General features: G+C 39.7%; 1 protein-coding gene across 1 annotated transcript in view; it reads left to right on the plus strand.

Annotated features, from left to right (window-relative positions):
• The window catches only part of nlrc5 (NLR family, CARD domain containing 5), a 59,542-nt gene that overhangs the window by 40,419 nt on the left and 6,063 nt on the right, over positions 1 to 13,060 (plus strand). Inside the window, exons 38-51 of the mRNA XM_050071491.1 lie at positions 246 to 332; positions 494 to 553; positions 709 to 792; positions 898 to 981; positions 1,065 to 1,148; positions 1,310 to 1,384; positions 2,296 to 2,379; positions 2,546 to 2,629; positions 3,270 to 3,368; positions 3,471 to 3,554; positions 6,735 to 6,818; positions 9,665 to 9,748; positions 9,845 to 9,928; positions 10,032 to 10,109. Of these exons, the coding sequence (XP_049927448.1) occupies positions 246 to 332; positions 494 to 553; positions 709 to 792; positions 898 to 981; positions 1,065 to 1,148; positions 1,310 to 1,384; positions 2,296 to 2,379; positions 2,546 to 2,629; positions 3,270 to 3,368; positions 3,471 to 3,554; positions 6,735 to 6,818; positions 9,665 to 9,748; positions 9,845 to 9,928; positions 10,032 to 10,109 (1,155 nt within the window). The remainder of the gene's footprint in view (positions 1 to 245; positions 333 to 493; positions 554 to 708; positions 793 to 897; positions 982 to 1,064; positions 1,149 to 1,309; positions 1,385 to 2,295; positions 2,380 to 2,545; positions 2,630 to 3,269; positions 3,369 to 3,470; positions 3,555 to 6,734; positions 6,819 to 9,664; positions 9,749 to 9,844; positions 9,929 to 10,031; positions 10,110 to 13,060) is intronic.

Raw genomic sequence — 13,060 nt, forward strand, 5'->3', positions numbered from 1 at the left:
AGCCTGTTTCTTCCACTTCAACACTATTGACTTACTAACCTAAAAGTAAGTTGTGTCAGTATTCCCTCTTAAATTTTCAGTGAAGGAGCTCTTAGGTTTGCTTTTTCTCAGCATACAATCCATATTGTTTCTTAGTCTTGGCTAAACACATCTCTGTTTCTGTTTAAAAGCTTATAAAATGTGTTGAACTGCTGAATTATATTGCTGAAATACTGACCTGTATCACACTCTCTCTGTCTTGTCAGTATTGATGAACATTGGATCAGAGCTGAGGAAGCTGTCAGGTTGGTGTGTCGTTGTCTGGACGTCAGCAGGAACATACAAACTATCAGGTGAGATACGCAAATGCATGCAAATGAACACACACATTGGAAGACTGTACACTCTTTGTAGTGAACACATATTCAAACACATTTAAACTCACTGAAGAATGTCCCACAGCACCACATGTATGTTGTTATGTCTAACAGTGCTATACACATTTACTTTGCAGGGTTCACCACACCACACTACACCTGTCTTTGATGAGGTCCACTGAACTGACCTCAGTCAGGTAAATACATTGACACTATAATACGTTCATTTTTTATTGTGGGGAAGTTTATATGTGCTTCACTTTAATCTAAACTTAAAACAGCGGGATTTTTTGACATCACAACTTGTTTTGAAGCCAGTTGAATGATGTGGAAACATTCTCCTCTCCTCCAGCCTCGTGGACTGTGCAGTAGAGGGGTACCAGCTTGAATCTATGAAGAGCATCATCCTGCGGTGTCCTTTACTGACAGAGCTGGAGTTAGTACTCTCTACTTAGTTTTCCCTGCATTGCATATATGGAGATAGAAAGTCAAAAAAAGAAACTAAGAAAATATAAACAGTGTTTCTCTTAATTGTTCACAGTTTCTCCCACAACAGCCTGGGTATAGAGGGAGCTGAGTTTCTCTGTTCTGTCCTGCCCTCACTGCCACATCTCACTGCTCTCAGGTGAGAGCTCTTTTCCACATTTGTCACTCTGAATGCCTGTTTTAAGGTTCTAGAGTGATAAGCAGCTAATTTGTCTTCTGTAGTATTGGGTCCAAAGAGGCTTGTGTGACTTTGGTTGAAAAGCTCTCCGAGGCCTTGCTGCAGGCTACAGCCATTGAGTGCCTAAAGTAAGCAACACATACACAAACACATTTCATTATTTGTTGGGTGTGTTTTCATTTTGGAAAAAAAAACTGTAGCACTGCATGACAGGGTTAAATTTTACAGATAGCTAGCACTTTTTTATCTTATGTTCATAAATTATAATGAATTTTTTTCTCTCTCCCAGTGTATCAGGTCATGTGATTAGTGACACAGCAGCTCTGATTATGACCAGAATGTTGCCCCGTCTGAGATCACTCAAGTAAGCATTTTAACATCCAGCAGATTAATATTTTTGTAGAGTAGTTTGAAGTGTTTATTATTTTCACAGATCAGTCACCACTATGTTAAAGATATAAAGTGCTTATAATGTTGTACATACTTAAAGGAACAGTGTGTAATGGGGATTTTGGGGCATCTCGCTGTGAGGATTACACATTTCAACCTGCTGAGACTTCTATTGGTTAGATTTCCTTCAGTGTTAATTGTTCAGGAGGTTTTTACTGGGAGCCAAATTATCTGCAGAGGTCTCTTTCTCTCCAAAGCAAACAGACTTGGTGATTCAAACCAGTAAAATACTGAATAAAGCAGTTCCACATGACAAATCGGTGCTTCTCTAACAAGCCCAGTACATGCTAACGTGTGCTCACCTTTTTTTCTCTTATAATTTAAGATCCAGGTGTTAAGAAGGTTTTTACTGGGAGCTGAATTATCTGCAGAGGTTTGGTCCTCTCCAAAATGAACTGACCCAGTGATTTAAATGAATAGAAACACTGAATAAAGTAGTTTCATGTTCAAAAAAGTCTGTGTTTTTCCAATGCAGTTTGTTCCGCAAGGGCTGCTAACTACAAAAATGCAAAAATGCAAATGGCCCTATCTAGAACCAGTGTTTGGTTTGTTCATTCGGGGCTACTGTAGAAACATGACAGTGTAACATGGTGAACTCTGTAAACGAGTCCCTATGTAGATATGAATGTCTCATTCTAAGGTAAAGCAAACACAATAATTATTTTTTGCAGGTGATAAATCACTAAAGGAAACATACTTATTGTATTAAATTATATTCCAATTCTGCCAGTATATCCCCCTAAATTCTCCACTCCGGACCTTTATGAGATTGTATAAAAATGTGTAAATATTAGACAATGTTACCATTTCATTTGTCTTCTCTAGTCTGTCTCATTGTGTGTGGTCAGTGGCGGGAGGGCTGCAGCTCATTCAAAATCTGGGAGAGTGTGACGTTCTGGAGGGCCTTTGGTAAGACATGCACACACATGCATACGCATGAACATCTTTACAATAATGTCTAACTACAGATAAAGTGGCTTCGATCATGTCTTGAAGTTCTAAGAAGGCCCACGTGTCTTGTCCCTTCATGTGTCTGTGTGGATTTGTTTGTTTGTGTTTCCACGTGCACCCCAAGTCTGGACTCCTTGAAATTGAATGAGGAGAGCATGATGTACCTGGCACAGGCACTAAGGAATATCAACTCTATCCGCAGTCTCAAGTAAGAAACATGATCTGTTCTGCTGTAGCCATTTTATCACTTCTGACCTTTCCAAATAATTCTTAAGACTAACAAGTATAATCTGGCCTCTTTATAACTGCTCATTAAGTATCTGTATTTATTTAATATGAAGCTAAGCCTGCCAAGCTATTCCAAGCAGTCTTTATATCTACTGCTCCAGTCATACACATGCACTCTACTCAGACATAGCCAGTGCCATTCTAATAATCTGGTCTATTTATGATTCGTTCTCACCGTCACTGCCAAAGCCACTGCTCACATTGCAGCCACTGTTGCTGCTGCTCGTCATACCAGCTTGTCATCAGCTGCACATGAACTTCACATACATGAAGGAGGTCTGATCCCACACACCCCCCATCGGAAGAAATTACCATTCCCTGTTTGCTCATAGTGCTAAGTTGTAAAGTCTGACTCAGTGATGAGCTGCAAGGTCAGAACTTAGACTGCTGATGTCAATGCTGTTTACACAGTATATAAATACATATCATACTTTCGGAGACATCCACTTCTAGTCTGGCACCAATAAAACTTTCACAGAGGATCAGATTGCTTAGCTGAACACTAAAAGTGACTCTTTGTTTTTTCATTGTGTGTGTGTGTGTGTGTGTGTGTGTGCCAGGCTGAATAAGATTGCCACAGTGATGGGACCATTAGGAGCAAATGGTTTGCTAGATCTCCTGGCTGCTACGGAGGGACTCAGACAAATGGAGGAGATAGAGTGAGCATGCTGCACATAAGCAGTTGTGGTTGACCTCATGTCCGTCTTCATGGAAGACAGCTGTCATCAGTGTTGTTGGATGTGTTCTTTCTCTTGTTCCAGGTTGGAGGGCTGGAGGATGGCTGATAGAGGAATAGAGCAGCTGACCAGACTGCTTCCTATCTGGAAGGAGCTCAAGAAGATCAGGTAGGCAGGAAGATGGTATTGGCAAAAAAGGGTAGATGAACCCCATGGTAGACACTTAACAGTACTGTCTTTTCTTTTATCAACAGATTATGATTTATGTGTCATGTTTAAAACTTTTGGATACCCATCTTGTCCGTCTGGTGTGTCGCTATGCATATTCTGATAATACTATACCTCTATGCTGGTGACAGTCATGGCTAGAGGCATTATGTTTTCGGTTTGTCTGTCTTTCCAGCCATGAATATATATAAACATACAACCCTCTGTCCCGTTCCTTTGAACGCAAAATATGAAAAATGCCTTGAGGGAATTTCCTCAAATTTGGATTCAGGGATGAACTGATTTGGTGAAATTTGGTGGTCAAAGGTCACTGTGACCTCACAAAAAATGTTTTTTAGCCATAATTCAAGAATTTATACAGTAATTATGACAAAATTTCACAGAAATGTCTACTAGCGTAAGATATATATATATATTTTTTTTTATAATTTTTTATCCAAAAGGTCAAAGGTCAACTTCACTTCACTAATGTTTTCTGGCCATTATTCACTGCTATAACTCAGGAACAGAAGGGGAGACATCTGGTCAGATACTGAAGTGGTGGCACTAATCTTTGGTGCCAGCCTTGAAACTGTGCTGTTATGTAGATCAGGGGTCTTTAATGTTTGTCAGGCCAAGGACCACTAAGCTGAAAGAGAGGGACCTTTAACTATATATATTGTATACAATTGTTCCGCTGCTGAACATTTGACCGTTTGTTAATTCAGACACTTTGGTGCTGTAAGGAAAAGCTCTGCTCTTTGTCTGCCTCTCGCACTGTGCTGTCATTCTGCTCTGACCGATTGATCAGCTGTGTGATTGGCGATCACATCGGGGATTACACACATTTGTTTTTCCCTGTGTGAGAAAATGCATGTGTGGGGTGCAACATGTGACAAGTGTCAATTACATGAGTGTCACTGTCAGCATGTGAGAATTTGCAGCCCTGACAATACAAGATTGTTCAACTCTGTTACTGTCGCAGTGTTCTGGCGTGAGATTTGCCTTGGTGTCATGAGAGCATGAGACAGAGCCTGAAAGTGTAAGCTGGCCACCCTGGCCTATAGTAACATGTCGGGTGGCCTAAAGTGTTATGTAAAAACATTCCCATTTATGATGCATAGAATATGAAGCTATTAAAATAATAATTATTGATAGAGTCGTATACATCATGTTTGTCTCTGAGGTAGACAGTATGTCAGAGTCTCAAAAAGTTAAAAAAAAACAACTATCCATTATGGCTCACAAGAATGTCCATACACTTGGAGTAATAATACAGCTAATCGGCCAATATGTTTCAATAGTACGTAACTGTTAGCACGGGTGCTGCACACTGATTTAGCATTAGCTAACTCATAATTGTACATGGATCATGGATAACAGCTTGCCTGTCATCAGTGTTGTATGCTGTGTACTGTATACAAGCCCTTAGCAACACAGTTCATCTTTGCAGCAATTCCCCCCCAGTGGCCTCTTGTGGTATTGCAACAAAAAAAATCTCATGCAGCCCAAAAGCTTTTTCCTCATTGACCACCATGATAAATGAGATGTTTGTAAATATGTTGACAGGACACCTTGAACTGAGAACAAGGTCAATTATGACTCTTTCTATTATGAAGTTTTGATCCATGGTTATTCTATATTTGTAAAACTTTACCGTAGCTGAGGAAAATGATTTAAAAATCTGTGATGTCATCATAAAGTCTATGAGCCAAGCAGGAACTTACAGGTGGGGCGAGTATGAAAAACACAACTGCGTATATTCAGTGGGCTGCTCACTGTGGAAGTAAACCCGTAAGCTGGCTTTTTAAACTAAACTAAACTAAACTAAACTTTTTTTTTTTTTTTTTGGTGTATGCACAAGGCGAGCTACTCCATTGAATGGAATGAATAGATGCCATGTTGGGATCTGGTATCTAGGCATTATTATACATCTATGACCAATGTATCTTTGCTAATAATATGTTGTATTCATGTTAATGAGTATTTTCATACATATTCTAATACGAAAATAAAAATAGAAATGGGTGGCCTCCCCATGGCAACTCAGAGGACGCCCTAAGGGCCCTGGACCCCCAGTTGAAGTCCCAAAGTGTGACTCTTCTGTGCTGCTGGGTTTAAGATGTGTGTGAAGCGTCCATGTTTTAGAATTTGTTGCGTCTAACTGTTTTCTGCTGTCATGGCTACATGTGAGTCTGGACAGACATGGATTTAACTGTAACTACAACTTGACTGTTTTGCAGAGGCATACAACCCTGAGGTGGTAACTGTAGTCTATTGAAATGAAATATATATAATATTATTTACTTATTTCTCTGTAATGTTAGATCTGTTTTTACTCTCTCAACTTTATTTTACGGACATATACCTCATCCATGTTATTTTAATCCTGCAGATCGTAATTGTACGGTTCTTGATGACAACAAAGACTTTGTTTAGTTTTCAAAAATAATGTCTTAGGTCCCGTGAGCACCCTTTTCTTTGTGTCCACTGCAAACTATTCATGCAGCAGTCATCCACAAGACAATATAAGTGAAAAAAGATAAAAAAGATAAAAGTCATGTATTCATTAAACAAAAACAAATAATTGCTATTTACTTTTCTAAACGTTTGAAATGATAAAATAATCTGCTGCTTAGGTGTTTTTAGATGACCTCAAGAGTACAGATATGCTGTACATAAAGATCATAGGCATAACTTTGATCATGCATGTGTGAAATATGCTGTACATGAAGATCATAGGCATAACTTTGATCATGCATGTGTGAAGCGACACCCACTTGTAACATATCAGCCCTTTTATTGGACTGTCATCACCTTGTTTATGGGGACCAGCTGTTTCCGTTAGCAGCAGATTATTCTTATTCAAGTGTGGGACTGACAGCCTCAGAGTGTGGCCATCATCAGGTGTTGCTGTATGTATTTACTCCTGACATGTTGTTGTGGTGCATGCATATCTTTTATAGTGTGTTTTGGCTGCAAATTGCTTCATGGTTCCTGAAAACGTCACTATATGTGTAGCACCACCTAGTGGTAATATTAAAGAAGACACTTTAGGAGCAGTCTGCCTGTGACGAATTATTGAAAGAATGCTTATTTTACATTTAATGTTGTGTATGTGTGAATGTCTCTGTCTTCCAGTCTATCAAAGAACCTTATCAGCGACCAATCAGGAGACAAGCTACTGGAAGCTTTGAACAGCTGCAGTCACCTGGAAGAGCTCCAGTAAGGACATGATGGAATTTTTTATATGCACCTCATTCCAGTAGATAGTGTTGTGGAAAAACAATGAAACAGCTTGTCAGAAGTGAAAATTCTGTCATGCATTCATTTTACATTTGCACTGCTTGTGCGGTATGTAGCATTCAAAGAAAACAAAGGGGACTCTGATGAAGACAGTAGTGTTGAAAATCTGTTTGCATTATTAAAAGCGCAAAATCAATTAGTGTGCTCCAGTCCCCATTTTGCTATCCAGGAAATGAGAAACACCTAATTCATCCAAGCTCTGTTTTAAGCTATATAACATTTTGGTATAATAAACACTTTTTTTATTACAACATGTAAAGACTATTAGTCCTCAGAGTAGTGTTCTTTGCTGGGAGAAGTTTAGTTTTCCATATAAACGTTTAAGCTATATTTTGTGTTATACATACCGAACAAAAATTTAAATGCAAAACTTTTTTTTTTTTTTTTTTTTGCTCCCATTTTTCACAGGTTTAAGTTATAAATCTAAGTTTTTTTTATGCACTCAGTAGGTATATTTCTCTAAAATTTTGGTCACAAGTTTGCAACAAGCTGTTGCCTCTGAGCTAAATGTTCATTCACTACCATAAGACGTCTCCATTAATTTAGCAGTACATCCTCTCACAACCACAGACCACATGTAGCCACAGCAGCTCGGGACCTCCATATGTAAGGCCGGTTGGATGTACTGCGAAATTAACGGAAACGACATTGGAGACGACTATGGTAGTGAAATGAACATCAAGTTCACGGGCAGCAGCTCTGATGGACATTCTTACAGTCAGGCAGGTATGCCCCCTCAAAAGTTTTTGAGAGTGATTAAATGGTACACTTTAGAGTAGCCTTTAACTGTACCTATCTTAATACACACCTGTGTAGTAATGATGCTGTTTCATGATATCCATGATTTTAGTAGTGAAACCGCTGTTTTAAAAAGAACTTTTCTGAGCTCCAGTGATTTTACTCCCTCCTTTTCTGTTCAGGATGTTGTGAATACTTTTAAGCACTGCAAAATGAACACAAGCCCTGGCCCTGACAATATTGGCAGCCGTTTGCTGATCCACTGTGCCGACCAACTGGGCCCTATCTTTAACCAAATTTTAAATCTGTCACTCAGCCAACAGAGAGTTCCGACCTTGTGGAAACAATCCACAATTGTTCCCATCGCCAAAAACAGCCGCCCTAAATCCCTGAATGATTACAGACCAGTTGCCCTGACCTCATTAATAATGAAATCACTGGAAAAACTCATAAAAAAGCAACTTTTGGGCAAAATTGAACATCTTCTGGACCCTCTGCAATTTGCATATTGCACCCACAGGGGGGTGCAGGATGCCACCATCACTCTTCTTAACCTCATACACAAGCATTTAGAGGGCAGCAAAAACCATGCCAGACTTTGATTTGTAGACTTTTCCTCAGCGTTCAATACGATTCAGCCCCAACTGCTGGTGGAAAAGCTCACCGAACATTTCAGGTTGGACTGTAACATTGTGGGTTGGATCTTGGACTTTCTCACTGACAGGTCTCAGAGGGTTAGAATAAATCAAAAACATCAACTGGATCCCCACAAGGCTGTGTTCTCTCTCCTCTCCTTTATATCATGTACACAAACGACTGCCGTAGTAAATTTGACAACCATCATATTGTTAAATTTGCAGATGACACAGTTATTGTGAGCCTGTTAAATGACACTGAAATGTCCCATGGTCCCGTTTTAAATCAGTTTTTAAAGTGGTGCACTGAAGCCTTTTTGGAACTGAATGTCACAAAAAAAGGACATGTGCATTGATTTTAGACGCAACCACCCTGCCCCTGTAAACGCCACTGTAAATGGAGAAATTGTGGAGATTGTCGATTCGTACAAGTACCTGGGCATCATAATTGACGATAAACTGACTTTTGAGAAAAACACCGACATGCTGATCAAGAAAAGCCAGCAGCGTCTGTTTTGTCTAAGGAAGTTGGCAAAGTTCCAGGTCGACAAATCTCTGATGACAGTGTTTTATAGATCTTTTATTGAGTCTGTTGTCACCTTTTCTTTTATTTGCTGGTTTGTGTCACTCAGTCTGAAACAGAAAAACTCATTAACCAAGATAACAAAAGTCAGCAGTAAAATCATTGGCACTCAGCAAAAAAACCCTTTCAGAACTGTACAATAACCAGCTATCAAAGGAGGCAAAATCCATCATGTCCGACAGCACTCACCCCCTGCATTCAGAATTTAAGTTCCTGCCCTCTTGTTCCCGCCTCAGACAACCATTAGCCAAAACTAACAGATACAAATTCTCCTTCATACCCTCTGCCATCTCACTGCTTAACTCTGTACAGTACAGGTAGCATCATCATTAGTTCACATTTTATACAAGTATGCGTTTTTATTTATTTAGTTACGACTGATTTTATGTGACTGTTGCCTTGTGTGTGTCAACCTTGTTGTTGTCATTGTTTGTTGTTGTTTTTATTGCTACTGCGGCAGAATCAATTGCCCCTCGGGGACAAATAAAGGTCTTGAATCTTGAATCTTGATATGTCACACCTGTCAGATAGATGGATTATTGTGGAAAAGGAGAAGGGATCACTAACATGAATTTTTACAAATTTACAACCAAAATTTGAGATAAATATTTATTTTGAATGCATGAAAAAAGTCCTAGATCTTTAACTTAAACCTCTGAAAAATGGGAGCAAAACCAAAAGTGTTGCGTTTAATTGCATTTTTTCAGTGTATTGTTGTATTGTGTGTATTTTTGTTAAAGAGAAGAACATAAATGTTTGCATATTTAAGTAAGAACAGAATATAAACATTACTTTGTGCTTTCTTACAGTCTGTGTAGTAACAGCCTTGGTGATCTCACTGCTGCCAGGATGGCCCTTGTTCTGCCGTCTCTGACACACATCACTGTCTTGGAGTAAGTCACACACATTCAAATTTCTTACTGACATTTATTACAATTGTCACACTTGTCCTGCAGTTTATGTATTTTATGCACTTGTGTCTCCTCTAGTCTTTCAGACAACAGTGTTGGACATGAGGGGTCAGTGAATCTGTCCAAAGCAATGATGCACATGAAGAACCTCACCAAGATTCAGTAAGACTCTTAAGCTCCTCCTGCTGTTTAAGGAACCACAGCCCGGGTGGATGATGGCTGATTATTAACTTAACATGTTTCTGTTTCTTTTGTGGTCTGTCAGTCTGACCTCTGTTGGGACTTCAGAGCTGTGTGCTGTAGCTGCCAGTCTGGCCTGCTGTCCCCTCATACAGGATGTGGGGTAAGATTTAAATGATCATATCATACATTGTCAGGGCATTATGATTAAGACAATTTTTACAGGCATCACTTAGGTACCTCCTTAAAGGCTCACAGAACAACATGAGTGGGCTATGTGCAGTTTACTGGCATCAAATAACATGCAACACGTTCCTCTTGCCCTCATGGAATCAATCAGAGGCAGCAAAGTAGGCTATTTACTGTGAGTATAACCAGGGCACTTTAACATATACATTTGCACTAATGATCACTAGCAAACTGTGTTAACAGTGTTGATCTCTTCGGGGGCAGTGACACCGTGGGGTGCAAAATAAAGAAGGCTGTTGTTTTTGCAACAACGGTTTCATACACTGATTCTCTGGTAAAGCTTTGTTTTTAGATCCAGAAAGGTAGCTTGCTGTCATTACTGCATATAATTACAAAAAAAGGACAGCCATACCCGACTCAGAGTTATGTCAGCGGAATCAGATTTGGCTGTTCAATGAAAATATTTAACTGTTGGTTCTTTTTTTTTCCTTGTAGAGTTTGAGAGTTTGAACAGGGTTCAGCGAGACGTTCAGTGTGACAGTGACATTCATGTAATATAGTAAATAAGTCAAGTTAGCCATCCGAGCTAATGCATGCCGACTACGCTAATGACGGATCAGAAATGTGCAACAACATTTTTTGCCCACACGGTAAATCAAACAAAGCCAGAGACTAGGGGTGGGAATCTCTAGGCACCTCACGATTCGATTCAATTCTGATTCCGAGGACAACGATTTCGATTTTAAAACGATTCTTGATTCTAAAATGAGCCAATAATAAAATTTACTCTAGATATTGAAAAACATTATTGTAATAAAGCTGGGAATACATATCCAGTGCATACAAACTGTATTACTTACTGTGGTTGAAATGACGACGCTCCATCATTCTCCAGTCCATCCTCCTCATCCACAAATCTCAACAGGACTCTCCTGAATCAATCAGTTCAATCAATTTTATTTATAAAGCCCAATATCACAAATCACAATTTGCCTCACAGGGCTTTACAGCATACTGCATCTCTCTGTCCTTTGGACCCTCGCAACAGATAAGGAAAAACTCCCCTGTCCCTCGTCGACCTCCTCGACATTTCACCTCCAGTATTTACAGAACTATAACTAACTATAACTATCTATGAAAAAAAAAGACGAACGATGGCAAAACTATGACCTATAGTGAAAACACGACAAAAACACAGCAAAAAAACCTCAAAAGCTCTCAAAAAAACACAAATACTATTATTTACAACACTAAATATTATTTACAAAGAAAACGCCGCTAAAACACTCCTTGTCAGCTGTCACTCCTGCTGTGCTCACTTCCCTCCCCTCCTCCCCAGGTAATGATGTCACTACCGTAATGTATCTGAAAAGCTCTGCTTCTCAGCTTTCAGAATTACGTCGATAGCGTGAATGGTCGAGGAGCTACGGTAATTTGAAAAATGCATGTCATTTCCTGTCGTGGGCGACAGCGTCGGTTTTAAAGATATTATTATAAATTTAAAAAAAATCGATTATCAGTTTTCCACATCGATGCTCACATCGTTCAAGACAGAATCTTGATGCATCTAAAAATGTTTTTTTTCCCTACCCCTACCAGAGACTGTATTGTATTAAATTGCTGTGTGCTGTAAATTCACCACCTCTATGAGGAGAAGGCAGAGGATAATGTTATGTTGGAGTCCGTGCAAAGCCTCTCCTTCCCTGGGCAGCTGCTTCCATCTCGTTCAGCCCCTGTCTACACGTATACAGATGTTTTTGAAAACGGGTATTTTCTCTGTTTTAAAAAATAATTGTCCACACGCTCTTCGTTTTACAAAATATCTAGATTCCACAATAGAACACAAAAACAACTCTACATGTTTGCATGCACGCAGTGTTCACACAGACAGCTTTGCAGCTGCGGCGCCACAAAATCTTGGCTTCTGTAACCTTAAGCTGAGTTGTGTCTAGCCAAAGGTCTAAATGTAGAGGAAACTATGCGTTTACAAAAATATCTGTATGCATATAGACAGGGCCTCAGACTCGCCCTGGATCTGGGTCAGCAGCTTCCTGTACAAGGGAGCAGTGTGAAAGCAAGGAGCACTGACTCTGATGCTACATTTTGGGACCAAAACACACCCAGAAGTAAACTGCACACTGACATACAACAACACCAATAAAGCAAGCAAATAAAAAAACCCATCAGAACAGCAACAAAAAATAAATTAACAACTACTCAACTTGAAGAATCTCAGTCGACTGAGGGGTCTCCGACAGATGAAACAGCTCTATAACCATGCGACTGCATTTCTCTTCACTCTCTGTTGTGACGGCTCAAAAGCAGCTTTAACCCTATGGGCCCGAACGACGCAAATTCACACCTGTTCTTCTCTATAGTTTTTCTCCGCGACCGTGCGTCATAGCGAGAAGCCACGCACATCACGTGAAACAGCGGAATTGTAGCTTTCCGACAAGACCAAGTCGGTAGTCGGTAGTCCAATGTTTTCACAGCGAAAAAAAATTATGATAAAAATTATGTATAACAGAGCTTTCATACAGCTTTGCACACACATTACTCTTGGATGGATTACTTGCGATTGCAGGCTTGCATAGAAATGCTAGGCATATCACATGAAAGCTCAGAGCTTTCCAGTGATACCACACACATCATTGTGCTGTCATCCCATCGTGCTATAAATCCAGATCAGTTGTCTACAAAATAAAAACCTGACGAATTTCTTTACAATCCATTATACAGACAACTGTAGCTTAATTATGCATGCATGACAGGGCCGTAGTCACCATATACATTGAGGGGGACATGTGCCCCCCCCCCCCAATGCTCAAAATGCCCCCCAATATATAACTGAAACTGAAAAACAACAACAAACTTTGTTTACTGCAAACAAAGTGGCAAATATTATCTTGGAGGACATCATTGCAC

Source organism: Epinephelus moara, chromosome 19, assembly GCF_006386435.1.
Source record: "Epinephelus moara isolate mb chromosome 19, YSFRI_EMoa_1.0, whole genome shotgun sequence".
Lineage (NCBI taxonomy): Eukaryota > Metazoa > Chordata > Actinopteri > Perciformes > Serranidae > Epinephelus > Epinephelus moara.